General features: G+C 41.0%; 1 protein-coding gene across 5 annotated transcripts in view; it reads right to left on the reverse strand.

The window, feature by feature from the left end:
• NCOR1 (nuclear receptor corepressor 1) overlaps positions 1 to 19,640 on the reverse strand; it is a 66,249-nt gene extending 46,609 nt beyond the window's left edge. For 4 of the 5 annotated variants that reach the window (XM_084299605.1, XM_084299607.1, XM_084299606.1 and 1 more), the window contains exons 1-6: positions 19,529 to 19,634; positions 6,138 to 6,258; positions 5,628 to 5,805; positions 3,582 to 3,721; positions 2,326 to 2,521; positions 494 to 676 (exon numbers count right to left, since the gene is read on the reverse strand). In XM_084299605.1, the coding sequence (XP_084155731.1) occupies positions 494 to 676; positions 2,326 to 2,521; positions 3,582 to 3,721; positions 5,628 to 5,735 (627 nt within the window). In that variant the 5' untranslated portion in view covers positions 5,736 to 5,805; positions 6,138 to 6,258; positions 19,529 to 19,634. Of the gene's footprint in view, positions 1 to 493; positions 677 to 2,325; positions 2,522 to 3,581; positions 3,722 to 5,627; positions 5,806 to 6,137; positions 6,259 to 19,528 lie in introns of all 5 variants that reach the window. The other variant, XM_084299604.1, reaches the window with a different exon arrangement.
• Between the last annotated feature and the right edge of the window lie 831 nt (positions 19,641 to 20,471).

Below are 20,471 nucleotides of genomic sequence, written 5' to 3' on the forward strand. Positions count from 1 at the left end.
CTCGGTTTACTTATACTCCTCCTACTACACTTTCCCTGAAGGTGACCTTTGCTCCAGATGTTAGGGTTTCTTGTCTTTGTGAAAGATGATCAAGGGACTTTTGCACAAGCACTGTTTTTGGAGATGCATGCAAGAGATTATCCCCTTGCACAGAGTGTGAAAGAAGGAAGACAACAGCCATCCCCTAAACAGTAGTCATCTTTAAAGCCGAAATTACAGTCACAGCACCCTTGTTTCCCTAGTCATCTAACAAGAAAGAGTTTAAAATATAAAGCCATCTGCTTCTGGTGTTCCTACTTGGCTCACATTTTCAAAAAAGTTCAAAACTGTATCACACCCAATCTATTTAAATGTTCTAGCAAAATCACATACACAACCTTCCCTTTTTAACTGGTTCATTTGGTTCATGTAACCAAAAAAATTCACCACCACAAGAAGTTTTTCCACACCTTTTTCACTGACAGATAACAACAGTAGTGTCTGCTATGCTTACTTGCTTTTTCTTCAGTTTAAGGATTTGCTGTTCAACTTTCGCAATTTCACGATCTACACGGTCCATGCTCTGTATCAGTTCTTCCTTCGACAGCTTTGAAGGCGAAGCATTCTGGTCCTCCCCACAAGGCTGACCAGAAATTGGAGATGATGGTCCCTCATGCTTTCCTCCAAAAGCAGGGTCCTTTCATGGAGACAGGAGGCAGGGCAGAATTGAACAAAATCAGTCATATTAATAACGTGCAAATGAGTGTTCAGTAAACAAACTAGCATGCATGAATTAAACAAGAATTTCCAGTTATCTATAGCTTAGGTAGCTCCTTAACAGAGAGATAGTTTAAGACTTCAGTTTATCAGTGCTCTAAATATCTTAGAATTAACTGACATCCCATTTATGATACTACAATTTCAAAGTCTACCTTTAAAAATAATTAACAGCACATTTCAACATTTATCATGAAGATCAAAACACCTCCCTTTTAATATACAATATATCTTCAAAAATGTAAATAGTAACTTTTATTTTTAAATATAGGGTTGAGAGCTAATCCTCAATATTCTGCCCGCATACTAATAAGGATATTCTTCAACATAACTGCGAATAGCCTGTCAAGAGTACGTTCTGGGTTATTTGCATTTTCTTAGAGTGATGACTTGAAAGACTTTTCTTTTTCATCATGTTTCTATTTGTCTGTTTCCAAACAACATTAGAACATGGAACATGTCGAAATATGTCAGCACTGTTGTACCTTGTTTTTGTTTATGTACTTAGAATATCATGCTCCACAACTACCTAGTTGGCAAATGCTAGCTCAGTAAACACATCCCTCAATCAAGCCAAATTTGACCAAAATATTGTGTCCCAATACCGCTTCTCCTCAAGAGAGCACTGGGCTATATTTCTATTGAGACAGCAAATTTCTGTATGTAGTGCCTGGATAAAAATTCAGTTACATGCAAGCATGTTAACATTGCATACCTTAATTTGGTTTCTCCAACCCCCCCCCTTTGCTCTTACCTTTGTTACGCAGTACAGCAAGTTACTGAGAATCACATGCTATCATAATTTTATTTCACATATGGTTTACTTACACAATAGAATGAATGGTAAAGACAAGGCAATATAAGTATTCTACTTTAAAAACTTGATGCCTATTAGCTTTTGAGTCCATATGGTAGATTTTTTCTTTAATGATATGAGTACATCAGATGTCATGGCCCCTACACTCCACCTTTTTGGCATGTGGGCCTGTCTGCTTAGGTGAGTGGACGAGAGAAGAGATTCAATATTAGTTTTAAGATACATTAATATCTGCAATAGAAAATATCCACACCAAACTAGACTGCCCTAGATTTATCCAAAACGAGACAGTGACAGGTATCATTAACATTACGTAAATTAGCAAATTCATTTCTGATGCTTAAAAGGGACAGGAGGGATGTATTTTGACTGTCCAGCAAAATTATTCATTAGAGAAAAAAATGGACTTGCATGTGCTTGCCAGCAGTTTTAACTGAAAAGTAGAAATATTTCATATGCTATCTATTATATACTATGCTATCATAACTTTGCAATTGAGGCTTAAACAACTTCAGAGTGTAGTAGCTACTCAGAACTCCACCCTCTGTACTGTGTTTGACACAGACTTATCTTCTTGTTCTTTTTATGAACGAGTAACACCCTAAATCATGACTACAGTTTGTGGTAACATGTAAAATTCATGAGACTGAACATAAGGAGATGTAAGATTTACCTAAGGAAAATAAAAAATGATTAGCTCACCACAACACAGGAAGTTACACCTTCAGTATTATAACAGAAAATGCCTTCACCTTCTTAATATCTGCAGATCTCAACCCTTCCTGCAGAGGATGTACTAAAGGCAAGACAGTAGCTGCACTGACACGCTGAAAATGGGAATCAGAAACTTGTTCAAGACGTGGTCGCTTAGATTCCAGTGAATCATGATCTGTCTGAGATGGACCTGGATGAAACTGCTGTTCATATCCAGTTCTTCTTTCCTGAGGCCTAGTAAACAGAGAAATAAACAATTAAAATATGCACTTTCCACACAAGAAAACCATTTTCTGTTCATCAACAATTTCCAGACATACGTTAAATGCAATTTAGCAAAACTCTTTCTAATCAGTGAGGCAGACAAATGTTTTTAAGTATGATCTTCAAAAATATAACCGTTAATGTCAGATATAGCCAAAATAAACTGCTAGCACTCACGCAGCATATGAATTTACTCCTAGCAGATATGTAATGTAATATTACTGCGCATTTGAACATTCATGAATATTGACTGTAAAGTAACCTATTTTACTGAGAAGATATTACCAATCTGACACTAATGACAGCAATTCTCTGTAGTTGTCCCTACACTTCTTCTCAGTTAACCTACTGGACCCAGATCAGCTGCATCTATTTAGACAGAGACAGGAATGATGCACCAGACTAAAAGGGTACTTAGAAAAAGTATCTCTTGCTAAAGTAGGGTAGTCATCTGTGCTTAAAAGTCACATTTCTGTCTTCTACAATTCTCACAGCTCAAACACCCAAATAGCTCCACTGTTTTTTTTTTCTTACCAGACACACAAATACTACCTGCTGAATATGCAAACCTAAGATTTTTTTTCCCAGTGTGATCTAGGAAATATGACAATATTCACACTGTAATGATTTTTGCATTTGTTACCTCAATTTTGTTGAGATTAAGTTATCCAAAGATACAAACTCTACATACTTTTAGCCTAAACATCAAGAAGTTTGCAGTATGTAATAATGTCCTAGAAGCTTTCTGTGGGGAGAGTGAAACAAACTGTGCTTTGTTGACTCGTTTCCTTTCTGTGAAACAAGCATGCAGTTAAAGCAAAGGGACTAAGGAATTACAAAGCAGATTAATACCAGGCAGTCCTACAACAATCAAATTCCAGTGTTCAACGATGGAGCACTGATTAATCAAACAGTGAAACTCAAAAACCTTTCTATTCAAAAGTTAAAATTAGACTTTACAGAAAGCACAGACTCATAAAAGACTCTTTCACATATTTAAAAACAAACAAACAAACAACAGTATCCTAACCTATCAGAGCCTGGGTGAAATTCAGAAAGCAAAGAAGGCCGGCGCCGAAGTTGCTGCTGCTGTTGCTGCTGCTGTTGCAAGAGCTGGGTTGCCTGACTGACTTCCAAGTGAGACGAACGATAATCGGGAACCGCAAATTCCTAAGTGAAACACAGTTCAGTTGTTAACAAAAACAAAAGGTACAGAAGGTACAACAATTAAACAAGATAGGGGAGGAAAAACCGACCTCCTCTACCCAGACTTGTGCAAAGCATTTGGCTCTGTACCACATGACATCCCTGTCTCCAAACTGGAGTGGCACAGATCTGATGGACAGACCACTCAGTGGAAAAGGAATTGGCTGGATGGTTGCACCCAACAGTTCAATGTTCAAGTGGAGACCAGTGATGAGCGGCGATACTCAGGGGCTGATACTGGGTTCGGTGCTGTTTAACATCATTGTCATTGGCATTCACTGTGGAATTGAATATAACTGGAAGGTCCCTTCCAACCCAAAACATTCTATGAATAAATGCTTGGTAAAAACGACCAAATACCAAATAGGAGATTCTTAAAACTCTGTTCCCCTAATTGTGGCTAGCAGAACACAGCTGCCTGGAAGCACTACAACAGCTGCTTCAGAAAAAGCTTGGGATGTACAGTTTTGTATATTTCAGACTCACATTCTCTGCCTTGCACACATATTTTGTCAAGTACTGCATCAGCTTATAGATAATCTAGCCCAATGCTCCTTAAAGGACAGAAAGGTAACTACGGGTTTACTTCTTACCTTCTTGGAACACTCCTGGGCCTGACAGGAAATCAATTCCACATACAAATTTAGTGCCCACAAATGTTCTAAGAGCCCACCCTCTCTAGGGATTTGTGAGGCTCAGAATTCTGCATTCATATTAAACGCACAGTGACTGTAGACAGACTATTTGCATATTCTTGGAAAATTATTGCTATCACTGCACATGCACTCAGCCACACTTACACTGGACACATTCAGTACGATGATTAAACATATTATATTAAAGCAAAGCTAAAACAAAACTTTATGAATACAACTTCTATGAATTTATTCAAACTAGGAGAAACCAGTGATAAAAAAAAAAGGAAATTTATATTAATTCTTCACGATAAAGACAAAGAATTACAAAACTCAGTTTTCTGTCAAAAAGTCAAAGAGGTGTTACATATATAATCTTGAAAAAATAAAATCCAGTGCTTTTAGAAAAAAAGATGGAGGGGAGGCAGGGAAAACAATTATTTATCTAAACAACACTAGCAGTAGGTCTCCTAAGCAGGCAAAACACTTCCTTTGCCACTTCAATACTTTTTTTTGTTTTTACATTTCATTTTTCAACTTCATCTCCAAGAGGAAAAAAAAACAAAAAGATTCAACATATTGAGAAGACAAGAGTATCAACATACAGTCTTCAAGACAGGCTAATTTTTTAAGAAGTATTGCTAGTTTTACTACATTCACAAATATTAAATAATAGGAAATACTGTCAAGACAACAAGCTATAGGGTTTTATTTAGGCTACCTTCACCACTTTATAGGGTATTTTTAATACTAGTCTATGTAAAAAGAAATAAGGCAAGGGAAAGAAAAAAAGAACAAGCAAAAACTGAACTTTAAAAAGCCAAAATTGCAGTCAAGGATTTTAGTAATTTCAGCTAGAGCACTGCAGGAAGGCATAATTCAACAGGTAATTATATCCTTTCAAGTTAATACTTAGGAAGGAGCCAGGGAGAAGTACATTACTACCGATTATACTTTCCAGAAGTTACACCATAGTCAGACCCTCATTTAAAGAGGAATATACTTGAATAAGTGCACCCATCAGCCTTGATGCAAGAGCCAAACTTCAAGGGTACAAACAACATTGTTCATGTGAAAACAGAGCAGCTGCAGACTGGTATGCCCAGGTGAAACTGACTGGGGAGATCTGTGTAACAGCTCGTATTATAGTGGTTAAAAAAAAAAAAATCCCATTTGGCACAGCAAACATCTGAATTACACTCTTGATAAAAACTGTAACCCTAATGACTGCTTACCTGCTGGTGTCGGGTGCTAGGGAAGGTGTACTGGACAGAGTGAGTAGGATAACGACTCTGTTCTGTGCTGAATGCTCCTTGGTTAGGAGGGTAGCCTGAACTTGACATTATCAGAGAAGAAGTCTTCACAAAGCTGTGAGATCAAGACCAGCAAGCAATCATGTTTCTAGGAAACCGCCTAAAGGAAAAAAGATCACTGATAAGCACTGAAGTACCAGATGTACTCACAATACATTACAGCCATAGTCACCTAAGCAAAACAACCATTACCAGTAAAAGCTTTTTCCTGATGTATTTATTTAATAGGTTACTCTAGTCTGAAACATGTTAACAAGTCTTAAATGGGCTCAAAACCAGACATGTCAGCATTGTCCACACAAAGATTTGAGTATTATATTGTCAGAAAACATCGTTTTACCAGTTACCAGTTGAATTAATAGGATTTTAAAAGAAAAGTAGGTCACTTAAATAGGTGTTAAAGAGGTTATAATAGTCTATAGATGGACTCACAATTTACAGTAAGTTTCTTTAGCACAACATGAAGTTCACTTTCGTTTCTTCTACAGTTTTTGGACTCTATGAACTCTTTCCTACTTTCAGGTAGTCTTAGGGTTGCTTGACTCGATGCCGCCTACAGTTCATTAAACCACAATGCATTAGTCAGGCCATACAGTATTACCACCATCTAACAGCAACTTGACAAAGACAGTTCTTAGTAAAAAAAGGAACTAAGAGGAAAAAACACTACTTCAATTGACAGCACAGTTCTTCCTATACGGGATGCCAGCAACTAAATATACTATGAAACCTTAGAACAATCCTGCTCAGTTGATGTTCAACGAATGATTTGCCTCTATTGCATTCTCAGCTGCAGATTAACAGTGGACACTTAAATGTACACTGACCTGAGGAAGATTTAAACACTGAAAAAAGCATTCACTAATGAAGTCCAAGCATCTATCTATGAAGCTCTATATATAGATTCAGCTGCCAAAATCATCTGATGAAGACCAGAAGAAGTTACCTATACCTCTTGTCCATCTCTGGTCTCCACCTCTGGTCCAGTGCCTGGCAGACGCACCAGGCCTTCAAATAAAGTACCTGCTGACCCCTGCCTAGGTGGCTTCATTTCGAAGTGTATTCGATTGCAACCTTTCACAAACACCACATGTAAAGTTACACTTCTCAACTGGATTTTCCATTAAAAGTCAATAGACAAAATCAGCTCAGGGAAGGATCAGACACAGAAAGCTATACAAATAAATCTTAAAGCTTATCTAACAAGTTTTGTCACTTCTGTCCTGATTAGTTTCTTTTCCACCTAAGAAATAAAGTTTTATAGATTGGATTATCAGAATAATGAGAGAAATTTAGATTTACCTGTTTTTCAGATATTAGGTTTCAGAGATTATAAATTTTAGCCTGATTTTCAGGTATGAAAAATTAAAGAAAAGCTTACAGCTTTGATTTCAAAGCTATACTACAAATCAGTAGTTGTGTGCTATATAGTACCTCTACATCTCATACTGTACCTATAATTTACATCCCAGTGGCAAGTTCTAATATAAAGAATTATTCATCGTTAACATTTACTATTCTTCACTGCATTCATTAGAGTACATCTTTACAAACTATATGACGGTCTAATAAATCTGAGTTGTATGTATTCCATTTAATAAGAAACAACGTCAGCAAGCAAGCAATTTTGGGTAATATACATCGTGCTACATAGCTGCAAGCTACCTGAACACTCACATGTATTCCTGAGTCCAAGCTACAGCAAAAAGAAAACATCTGATTTTACTCTCTCAATTTCCATGCAAGTCCACATAAAATTTTGGCATACAGCTAACTGTCAGCTTGATCAAATGTTTGCTAATGTGATAACTACTCCCACCAAAGGCTGGAGAACATTTTATTATTAAATGGGTAACTGGGTCCAGGGTAGAAGGATACTCAAACAATTTCAGTTTACAGAAGTACAAATCTTAGTTTAATGAACTGTTGATGCCTTAACTTGTACTGTCTCACCAGCCCTGTACTGTCATATGCAGTCTTCATAAATGCATGGAAGATGTCTGACTGAATTTAATATCATATTTATGCTTGATACACTGAAAAAACTTCAGTGAGGAACACAGACAGTAATACTGAATTTGATCAAAGCTCCTTTAGCCCCATAAGCTGTAACTGACAATGATCGGTAGCATGCTATTAGCGTAAAATCTAAAAGAGGAAAGGCAAGCACACAGCAGGACTTTCCCAACAAGTTCTCCAGCCTTATAGCAGCTTGTGACTCTGGGACTCCTGGAGCTGGAGCCCTTCTGTTTCAGATTTCTTAGTTGCTTTCTCTTCCGTTGGTTTGTCCAGCTGTTTTCTGAACCAGACTAAGTTCTCAGCATTCACAACTGCTCTTTGCACTTCTACAGCTTAGTGACATTTCACATGAGAAACCACCAGCTTTTGTTTGCTTTGGACCTGCTACCTTCATCTGCTATCTCCAGTTTTGGCACTGGAACAACCAAACATCTCATTCCTTTTTTTTTTTTTTCCTCTGCACACGTGATTCCGTAGATTTCTTTCATATCCCTTTAGTCCTATCTTTTCCACACTGATCCCCTAGCCTGCTCAGTTGTTCCTTGTCTACCCACTTCCAAACCTTCTCTATTTCTGGGGCGCCCACGCGGAGGCAAAGGGAGCCAGAAACATTCTGGGAGAGCACCAGTAAATACTCATCCTGTTCCTCTCCTCTTCCCTGGCATGCTGGCAAGTCAAGCAGATCTAAAGAATCCGGAGACGCAGAGGATCAGAGGAACAGCCACTTGAAAATAACTTATAAATATAGGCCAACTACTACACGATTCAAGGTCCTTTCTAGTTCATCTCTGTCACGTTGCATCTTCTTTTCTCTGTGTTCAGTCAAACCAGCAAGTTGATCATTAACCCAGGTGCTGAAAGTTCAGTCCACGCTCACTTGTATGATGCTGCAAAGGTTTTTTCTCCATTCACAACAGCTTCAGTGTGCAGGTTGCTACGTCTGTGTTACAATTGTTAGTCTTGAAATCTTCACACCTGCCTATGGTTAGGAAATCACAGATCCTAGACACTGGTGATGCAGACACATGAAATCCCTCTGCTTATCTAGGGAATAAGTTTTACCCAGGGAAGGAGGAGGGAAAGAGTGATTCAGCTGGGTCACTGCAAATATCGCTCAAATTCTTCATGCAGTATTCAGCCCTAGCCAAAATTTATACTTGTACACCTGCCATAAGTTTTAACAGCTCAGAATTTCTTAGAAACAACTTAAAACCTTAAAGCTTGACTAGCAAACATCTTTAAACCAGGAGTGCCCCAACATTTATCTTCCATATTCCATGACCCTGGCAACCCCAAAAATGATCACTGGGGATCACCAAGACAAAGATGTCAGAATTTGCAAACTGCATGGACCACAAACTACAGATTCTTACTTCCCTGTGATTATGCTTGAGAATAACTAAGTCAAACTATAGTAACAACAGAAATAAATACTAAAATAGCCAACTTCACTGGAAATAATATAATTTTAGATTAATACGATCCTTTCTTAAGGCAGTTAAAAACAAAAGGAAATGATAAAAAATAACATATGTGCACTTGCATATTTCTTCAATTTTTAAATATCACCACTCATCCAGCAGCAAAGAGAGGTCCTAACTGTCTCTCCAGATTCTGTACTAGAAGTGGAAAAAGCAGAAAGATGAGGGACAGGAGGGGGACACAGCGTACCAGCACAAATGTCCTTCATGCACCCAACAACACTAATGCAAGCCCACATCCCATAGTCTAAGCAGTCTATGCAATACACATGAAAACATTTAGTCTAATGGCCTTCTGAGAACTGGGAGGATGACCGCATTTGTAGCACCATAACCTCAAACAAACAAACAAAAAATTACCAACAGCAGAAGGCAACAGAAACACAATTAGAGGCTATAATTGTGGTCAATAAGAGGTGGAAGTGAAGATAGAAAAACAAAAAAAGGAAAGATGAAGCTGTAAGTGGGGGTTGCCTTATCCCCCACCCTCAGCCACATGGGAAGGCACCGATAAGACAGGAGGAAGAGAGGAAGAAAGCAGGGCGTTACAGCAGAGGAGGCACGTGGCTACGCCCTGGCACTGCAAAGGTGCAGCAGGAGCTAAAGGATGGGGATCCTGTAGGAGATCTCACTCCTTTTAGGACAAGAATGACATTGTGGTACAAGAGCATGCAAAATGATGCTGAAATGCAGCATTCCCCTCCCCTCTCAAGCTCCTATTCTTGTCACAGGCACTCAGACGTGCCTGCACGTTCTCCTAATTTGACCTCTTTACATGCCCTGCAGATCCCATCTTATCTGCTGATCTCTTGGTATGAGCATATTTACATTCTGTCATATGCAGGGGGGTGGCGGTGCTGGCATTTGCCTGTAGAATTACCACCAACATTCTGCTGATCTCTGCTTTATTACCCAACTCTGCAGCTGTGGATGCATGCACTTGACTTCAGCTCTGTAGGTGCAGGCACCCTCCAACCTCACACGTAGCAGCATTTGCCTCTACCTCCAGCAGTTGCTTACGTGCATCCAGCAGACAGAGTTTCTTCACAAACCTATTTCTTGGTCAGGGAGGGTAATGCCACCTCCCTGCTGTCACTTCTCGAGGTTCCATACATTGAGATTACATTTAAATATGGCACTCTTCTTGCATCAAATTATAACTGTGAATAGAGACTGTAAACAACCTTGTCCAGGCTTTTCTCACTGCTGTATCTTTTCATTAGTCATGACAAACCTTGTCTTCCTCTACTCAGACACAACCCGGATCCCCCTGTACAGCTCACTGCTACCAGCTTTTGCTGCCTCTCCGATCTTTCCACCAGTTCCTGCTCCCACGCCAGACCAGAGGCTGCTCATTTTCATTTTTAGCATCCTTGGCAAACTACGACACAAGAAATCAGCTTCCATTTCTGCTCACTCAATGAAGGCAAGACTCTGTTTTTTCAGACCAGTATTTTCATACCATCTTCTCGTGTCCTTCTGCAGATTTCAGAGCTTTCTCATATAAACATTTATAAGAACTGTTACAGACTTTGGAATTCTGCCTTAAATGTCTGACAAAGATAAAGTTAGGTCACGAATACTTTCATACAGCTGCCAACCATGCTGGCCGATCGTCTGTCTCACTGAATACAGACAATCAGAAGGGTCAGAAATAAGTGTGTTTTATTCTCTGCTTCATAACTCAATCCATTCTTCTCCTATAGCGTCCCAGGTCATGACTGACATTCCTGGACTCTGTGGTAAAACATACAAGGGATGGGGAAACCCGGTAGTGTTAAATGGATAATATTTAAAAAATAAAAAATAAAATACAGGGGAAGTTGGAGTTAAGAACCAAAAAAAGAAAATGCTGGGTCTGGAGATACCTAGCTGAGGAAAGCAGTGAGAAGTTTCAGGAGCTGGGAGGACACACTTAGCCCTGCGATAATTCGAGCTCCTCAGATAAGGAAATGATTTAACATTGTTTATTTCTAAAAGTACGACAGCGTTTGTCTCTTTGGCCACCTCAAACTACTGAAGAGACCCGATTCAAACTTTCCCTTAAAAGCTAAAATGTAAGTTCACACTTACATTTTCATATGCAGAGAATATTGAGTAAGTTACAAATCATTTAGAAGCGGATATTACAAGAGCAACAGTCATAGCTTCATTTCAGATCTGGTTCCAAGAGGCAATACTAATTTGAACAGCATCCCCTGATCTGCAGGTCTCAAAATGCTTCAGAAAGACACGTAAGTAAGCGCTATCCTCAGCGTGCACATGGGAAAATGAGTCACTGAAAGGTTAAGAAATCTATCAAAGGCTACCCAGGAAATAGTCAGCGACTGAATCAGAACTAAGACTCAAGTCCCCAAGCCTCAGCTTGCGGATCCATGGCATTTTAAGCGGGCAAAAGCCAGCGCTGCCACAGAGAAAAGCAGTTCTTCGCTTGGGAAAACACAGCACGTTTAAAGCAGGAACTATTTTTAGCAGGCCAGGTCCCCAAAACACTCAACTCGTGGCCACGCAAGTGTGTGCAGCAGCAGAGGGAAGCGGTCAGAGGAAAGGATCGCCCCAGGCAGGGTTACCCCGTCTGCCACTCGCACGCTCAACGTCACGGGGAAAGACCAGGCCCAGGGGTGGGTTCTGGTTTTCTCCACATGCACGGAACAAATCAGCACTTCTGCATTGAGGGGAGTTTTTGTGTCATCTTGAAGTCTTTAACCAATATTTGCTAATTAAATTTCTCATCCTTTGGGGGGATTTTCCTCAGCTTGTTTTTGAGCATACTAAGTCTGATGTAAAGAGTGCAAAGAGTTAGATTACAGCTAAAGAAAGCTCAAATCAAGTTGTTTTCTAAAAATAAATAAATCAGCAGCCTCAGTAAATCAAGCTCTGATGCAACCAGCCTATAGCAAAACAAGGAAGGCTCAGCCTTAGGCAGGGGGTGGCCTACAACACATCACTAAGTTAAACTGGGGATATTTATTAAAATTTCACTCCAGCATAAAATGAAACTTCCACTGAAGAGACTGTTTCAGCAGTGGTTAGAAAGGTTTTATCTGAAGCATGATAATAATACCCATGAATAATCCGTTCTGTGATTTCCCTTCATAAAAAGTGAGTATTATGAGGGAAAACAAAACCCCAAAACAGGCCGTACTGAACAACCAACCCATTAAAGCAAACAACAAGAACAGATTTCATGAACTTAACAGACCTGCGTTTGTACCTTCAAGTCAGCGAACACTCCAACTCACAGACAATAACACAAAATTACAAGTTGAGAGCCATAGAAGTAAGCCCTTCAAATAAATACCCTGCTGGATATGCAAAACAAACCTTCCCAGTAATTTTATTCTGTCAGATAATCTTAAGTCTGTTCAAGCACTTGTCCAAAAACATCAAATTTGCATGTTGGGGATATACAAGAGAAAACTAATGTACATTTTCAACAGATTTCTAAAAACAGGGGAGTATGTCCAACCTCCATATAAAAAAGCTATTTGATCAACCAATAGATACAGTAGAAGGTTAAATTTTACTTACCATCTAAAACCTAACTGCTCGGCACACTAAAAGTACAGTCAGAAGCTAGGACCGACTTAGCAGCCTCGTCCTTAACTAAAAAAAGCACCAGACATTTCAAGAGCAGGTATTAGTCCTTCAGTCACGGCCTTAGTGCCCAGCTATCACACAGTCATATGACAGTTATTCAGAAAAACAACTGTGAAAAGAGTTAGTGACAAAGAAAAAAAGCTTGGGTTAGACTTAACGAACTCAAAGGCCTTTTCCAACCTTTTTGATGCCATGGTCTGTGTTAACCCTTCAGGTCCAATTAAACAAGGTTCTGCAAAGTAATGGGATGGAACGCAAAGGGACGAAAGTAGCCACAGGATCAGACCGGACAACCCTCAAACGTAATGGGTTTTCACTCAAGAACCTTCCAGAAGGCTGATGGTTGAGTAGATGTACAATAAATTTGTGCTTCACAACAAAAAGTGAAAAAAAGTTAAAGAAAAAAGTTAAGAAAGAAAAAAGTTAAGAAATGCCCAAGCATCTGAACTTGACCCCTTCTCATACCTTGAAATTTCTACTAGCATACAACAATGCTTTATTTCTGAATGTCCACAGCATAAACTCGCAATTATGCTATAGAGTGTCTGACTCATACTCTACATGACATGGAAGCATGGTATCCTTTAATTTAGCCAATTACAGAAGTGACAGAAGTCAAGGAGCATTACAGCAGCCCATTCAAGATGTCACATTTACTCTCTATTAGCACGACTTTTCCATCTGCATCAAGATAGCTCAAAAATGAAAATAGGATTTTACACTTCACATTTTAATAGAAAGAGGTTTCCATTAAGAGACTTCCAACTCCTCAAGGTACTTAAGTAATAGCTTTCAGAACATTAAATATTAAGTTAGAAAAGAGTACTTCCAAAGGATTTTTGTTGCCATACCAAAAGATAAATATTACTTAATTGCATGTGCAATCTGCAACCAAACCTGGCTAGCAAATCTCAAGATCACCTTTTTACAGTTCATGTTTAAATAACAGTTTCTCTTTCTCCTGTTTCTGGCTACTGTATTTGTAGAATTAGTGCTCTAGCAAATGGGGTCGATCAAATTCAGCTGACAAGACACTCTTCTCCAGGAAATTCTATTTTAATCTCTCTTCTGTAATTTATGAGCTTAAAGAAAAGTTGCTAATAAGTGTTATCAAGGCCAAGGCTGCCATTATATGGGGGATCAGAACAGGACAAACTACAACTACATTAACATCTTACAAAGTTTCTAATCAGCTACCCACTTTTCTCACCAAAAAAAAGTGCTGAGTACATATATTTCAAAGAAAAGTAAATATTTTCAGAGTCTGCTCACCAGTTGTTAAAAATCTAACATGCAGGAGAAAGAGTCAGCTTCTGACTTCTCATTTAGTGGATTCACAGAGTCCCCATGAGACTAAATCTTCTCACTCCTGACTTTTATCGAGGAGCAGCACTTTCTGATCCTGCAGGAACCTACCCAGCTCTCTTCAGCCAAGGAGGGTCACACTAACACCGAAACTATCCAAAAGAGGCAAGAGAAAATCCTTCATTCAAAAAAAAAAAAAAAAAAAAAAAAAAAAAAAAAAAAAGGAAATGAAGGATGGAAACACTTCTTTCACTGAAAGTACTGCTGACCAATGATTTAAATCAAAGAAGGATACAAACCTTACGAGGCTTTCTGGTTTCAAAAATATGTCTTTATAATAGAAACTACCCACTTTCCTCCTAAAGACACTTCAAACATCTTGTTTTTCTCAGCAACACCACATTTTCATTCCTGGTTGTCCCAAGACAGCAAATAGTACACAATTAGTGTACACCACAGAAAATTTTCATGAGCCAAAGACCAGAAACCAAGTATACAGAACTGAATGTTGAAAGTACTTCCCCCGCCTCTTAAGACAAGTGCAGCAGCTTCCACAGCCCAGATAATCACCTTACCCCTTCTGAAGGGCCCAAACCCTGCCATGGGCTAATTCAACTTGCTATGAAACATCAACTGAAGCATTCAAACTTAACCCGCGAAGCTGTAAGGTGAAACAGAAACCACACAAAGTATCTTCCAACTCATCAGCTCACAGCATGCAAGAGACTCAAAAGATGCTACGCAACTGCAGTGATAAGAACTAGACAACCTTCCTCGAGTCATTCTCACTCACCAGTCAGTGCTAACAGCTCACTGAGGTTTACTTGAATCCACCTAATTCTTCCTGTTTCACCCACGATTACAAACAATTATGATGATCTCAAACTTCATATATATTATATGCTATGAAGTATTATTTCAAGACAGCAATTTTTGCTTCTTTGTACAGGACAAAGTACCAGCCTCACCACTCTCCTCAGTTAACTGAGTTCATACAAAAATAACTCTCAGTTTCAGCTAAAAAGACAAAAAGGTTAAAATAAGAATTCTATTTTACTGTACTAGAGTGTTCAGGCCTATTCAGATTGTGTATATCCTGTGCAGTATCACCTTCTAGAAACAAAGTTTATTCTGATTTATGTGCAACTGTGATTTATTGACATTTATGATTAAGTTTGAGATGTTCTACTTCACAGAGAACGCACCAACATATAAAAATATAATTCCTCATTGAAGCTTACACAACAGCCTCTCAGTCACAGAAAATGGTGAAGAATGGAAAGGATCTCAAGCTATGAATGGTGTAAGGAAACCTCAATAGCCATGGGGGGGGGGGTAAAAAAAACAAACAAACAAAAAAAACGCACCAAAACTTCAGGGTTTTGGACACACACGGGCTTACTCGTTGAAACCACAGCGAAACAGCACCTACAAAATAACAGCTGTAACGGCACAGGTAAGTGACCACTTCTACAAGAAACGGTTTTGGGAATAACATTCCAAGAAAGGTAAATCATGAAATTACACTTACTACATGGGAGAATTCACACCTTTCACACAGCCCTTCTCTGACGGCAAAGCATTTAAAATAGCATAGTGAGCAGAAACCGTAAGTGAAGAATGTGACTCTGAGACAAAACTCTACGGTAAATAACCAAGTATATATAATTCTTAAACTAATTCCTCTATTTTTTTTCCCAAACTACTGTTAGTGAGGTGAAGGCCACAGCTGAACTGTAATAACATCTAGTTCAGAAAACAGCACTTGAACTTACATGGGCTTAATTTTCTAGCATGAACAGAGAGGAATCAACAGGTTCATTAGAAGAAAGAGGCAAGTGTGTCTCCTAGTAGACTTCCTGCATGAGTTGATTTATATTCCCGTTTGTTAGGCACCTTCCTTGAAACATGACGGTATTTTAATTCTTTTAGGAGAGCATCCACTTCTCCCCACCAGGAACCACCCAGTGGGTGTTTGCACTGCAGGAACTCCGTGAGCTGCACCGCGGCCGTTTTCAGCTCTCCTCAGGACCAGCGGGCCTCTGACTCCACGACAGCTACAAACAGAATCGACCAAACGTACTTTCCCTGTAAGCCACAGCTAAACTTATGGCACAAGAAGGACAGTCAAAAGAGACATAATATTAGCTTAAGCATATTTTGTACTTTATCTTTTCCTTTTTCATTGATAGGCCTTCTTCCCCTCACTCTTTATTGTAATTTCGGTTTTACCCAAGACCAGTCCACATGCACAGAATTCTCAAGTCCTGGTCAAGAGTTTGTCCAATGTCTGCACAAAAATTTCATTCCTGAGTGTTTTTTTGTTTTGTTTTTTTACTTCTGAGAGTTTTGAACAACAGGATTTTTCAGAGGTGGGCGACGCATCTTCATACACTACAGTACCTTAATTTTGCAATAGCCTCAGTAATCATGAGCAGGTGATGTCACTGACTTCAAAACCACATCGACCAACATCCTCCTTAAGCCTGAAGAGAAAACTGCGTATCAAATCAGTCTGGGAGTGGCAGCATTACATGAGTGGTTTAGATGTGAAGCTATTCAAGGACACAGAAATCTCTCTCAGGATATTGGGAGGAAACTTAGCTGCAAGGTAAGTTTGAGCTTCCTGCATGCACCCCAGCTCGCTAAACTCAAGCCCCAGTAGGCCCGGGCTGGGGTAGGCATTTAACAGGTGGTGGATAAATGCTGAACAGGTACAGAAGAGGAAGGGAACATCACAAAACATCATTAATAGATGGAGACTCACTGAAGGGTAGAGAAACTCAAACTGAGGACATATCCAGCACGTTCCCATCTATTTGCATAATTTAGAAATAGCCTAAAGTAAATATTTACAGAGAGCAGTCTGCACAGGTCAGAATTTTTACCTGGAACATTTACAGTACAGAGACCGGGTAACACGTTCAGTTAATTGCTTGTCATCTGAAGCACCGATTCACATTTGACTGAAGAACACAAATGACTTGAAGAGTTCAAGACTGCATCCAGGAAACGTTTGTTTGCATTATGAAACCACTGTCTGGTTAGTAGTCTGTTCTCAAGATTGTGCTGTGTTGTACTGCACCTGCATGAGGCACAGATCTGTTCCAACTCAAACAATTGTTAAAATCTTAACTTTAAGTAGCTACACACACAAGAACTCTGAACAGTATTTTTGATCATACAGGAAAACCTTCACTGAAACCATTTTGCAGATAAGCACAGAAGAAGAAAAAAAGCATTTCACCAAAACTTTGACTGAGAGCTTTGAAAAAAAATAAATGCCACTATTAAGAACATCATAATAGAGGAAAAAAAAAAAAGATTATATTTGTTCTGATACAGAAACGCAGAAAGGTAACTGGAAAAGTATTAGCAGTAGTTGAAGCAATCAGCTTCCTCTCCCTGCAAGCATCACTCAGTCATGCTGTAACTGAGAAATGAGGCAACTTAGAAGATGCAGTAATAGAACCACAAGAACTGGGGAAGGGGACCAGAGGATGAAATCAAAAAGAAGCTTTCAAGTCTGTCACTACTTTTACCTCAGTTTTTGAGAGCTTTCTAGACCCTTCACGATGCAGAACACGTGTGCCCAGGAAGAGCAACTAAAATAAGCGGCTGTACATGTAACATGTATACAGAATAAATCATCATCAGCATAACGTAGAACAGTGAATATACCCCAACTTTGTAGATTTAATTTAAATTTGGAGAGTTACCTTTAATTGGTTTGTACACTTACTAAAAAGCTAGAGAGAACTAACACTTGTGGAAGTAAACATTTGGAATATCCTCTCCATACACTAACAGATGTGCAGTTTAACTCTTGAAAGAAGATCCCCAAAATGGTACCTCTCCCCCTGCTTCAGCAACAAGTATTTTAGCAACCTATATTGAACAGGATATTACCCGCAGACAAATCAAACTACACATAAAGCACAACATTTTGTTTCCTAGGTAGTCTATATTCTATCATGTAGTAGAGTAATGTCAAGAAAAAAATTAACTGTGTTATCGCAAGAAGGGTCACTGCAGTTGGCTTGTTTCCCCTGAACGTTTGAGCACGAAGGTCCTTCATCCCTCAACACAAGACACTAGATTTCAGCTAACTAAAAACCCCCATCAAGCATTACATATTTCCTTTCGAAATGTCAAGGCTGTTTAGTTAATCAGGAATAACAACATTCAGCAGAGTATAACTCCAGCACAGAACTGCAACAGATCTACACGGTCCTTACGCACCGGGACACAGCGCTGTGTGTCCACTTACTCAGGCACTTAGGCTGTACCCTCAGTCATCATACTACCATAATGTTTCTTTCCTAATAGCACCATTTCTCCCTCACATCCTAAAGCCTGAAATAACAAGCCTTGCCTCAGCTCTAGCAGCTTGTAGCTCTATTATTGTACCTAAAAATAATGCAGAATATCACTACAAAAGCAGGTACTCGAAACTAGACACCCCTCTCACTGTAGAAGTTATCTTTTTTATTATTATTACGTTGCTCCAATATTTACAGTCATGAACAGGTAGAATATTGGTGAAGACCACGTATGTGCAACATGAAGAGGAGTATTTTGGACAGCAGCAGACTGCTCGGATCACCAAGTTCGTTATTTACGTACTGGAGCCCAACGGTAAGAGCACATGCGTCCATCTGGAACCTCGTCCAACTGCAACTGACTTGCTACTGACAGCTTTTTAAGTGCAGAAACACAAACTTCTTTACCAGGGAGTCAGGGTTACTGCAGGAAAGCCCCCGTGCTGTGCCCTGCAGAAGCTGGGGATGTTTACGGGTCCCAAACGGGTACCTCAGTGTCCGCTGACAGTCCCAGCGCACGGCCAGGAGCAGGACATCTCCTGACGCACCCCTATCCAAGCTTCCAAGGGCCGATTCGGATGTATTTTAATTATGACTGGTTTATTGGTTTAAATCGGACTTCTCCCACCCACAGGGTGAGGATGGACACCCAACACGGCGATGCTCTGCACTTTCTCCCCAAACCTCCCCTCAGGGGGCACCATCAACGTCCACCCGCAGCCCCTCCGGACCTCGGGGCGCACAAACAGTGGGGAAAAAAATAAAAATAATAATAATAAGAAGAAGAAAAAAAAAGCACCGGGGGCAGGGGGCACCCCCCGCCCTAAGCCACACCTGACCCGCCCACCTCCCCCGCCTCCTCCCTCAGGACCCCCCCGGCTCCAGCGCCCTCCCCCCGGGCCCGAGAGCGGCCCCGTCCCCGGTAAGGAGGAGGAGGAGGAGGAGGAGGAGGAAGGGATGGCCGGGGCCCCCGCCTCTTCCCCCTCCTCCTCCTCCTCCTCCTCCTCCTCCTCACGACGGAGGCGCTAGAGGCCCCGCTGCCCCCCCCAGGCCCTGCCAGCCCCGCTCGCCGCCCCGCCAGGCCCCCTGCCCTTACCGACGGCGCGGCGCGGGGGCGGCCCGGCGGCGGGCTCCGGCGGGGCTGGGCGCTCGCAGCCTCTCACCTCAACCTCAGCGCCACCGCCGCCGCCATCTTGCCTCCCCTCCCCCGGCTCGCCGCGCTCCGCCCCGGCCCGCCAGGTCCTGGCAGCTAAGGAGAGAACGGCAACGCCGCTCCTCGGCTCTTTCTCCCGGCGGAGGGAGGCTCGCCCCTTCCTCCCGACGCGCAGCCGGCGTGGCGTTGCTCGGCTGGAGGCAGCTCGCTAGGAACGGGGGGCGGGCCCCGGGGTGAGAGGGCGGGTTGTTATGCTCCTTCCAGGACCCGCTGGCCGGTGAGGCGGCGGGGAAAGGCTCCCGCTCTCTCCCCCCCCCCCTCCCCTCCCTCAGCGCTGAGGGGATCTGAGGGGGGGGCGGCCGCCATGAGGCGGGAGGCGCTGAGGCAGAGGGGCCGGAGGTGCTGCTGAGGGGCCGAAAAGAAAAGGCGAAGCGATTGACATGAATAAAAATAATAATCACAATTAACGGGAGGCGGCCGCCGAGCCCTCAGGCTGCGGATGAGGGGATGAAAAGGGGCTCCGGAGCTTTGGGCCCCTCGGAGCAGGGCTGAGGGAGCCGGCCTGAGGGCCCGGAGCGGTGACTGACTTTGGAAAAACGGGAGAGGTTTAAAATCCTGAATGTCTTGGGCTTTTTTTCCCCTTTCCCTGAGAGGAAAATGTAGCACAGGTAGCTCTTTTAATAAGGTTTTTAAATCCTTGCGATGTTTTATCTGCAAATGTGTAATTCTGGATGCGCTGAGATCACAAATGGTTCTCTTACCAGGTTTACAATGGGAAAAAATACCATTAGATGAGATTAAATCATCCCATTGAGAAAATGTTTTCGTGTCGTTACAGCTTCCACTAAGTACCAGAAGTCATACCCTACACGTGGGATATGCGCCT

The sequence above is a fragment of the Netta rufina genome (genome assembly GCF_964035555.1).
Source record: "Netta rufina genome assembly, chromosome: 21".
NCBI lineage: Eukaryota > Metazoa > Chordata > Aves > Anseriformes > Anatidae > Netta > Netta rufina.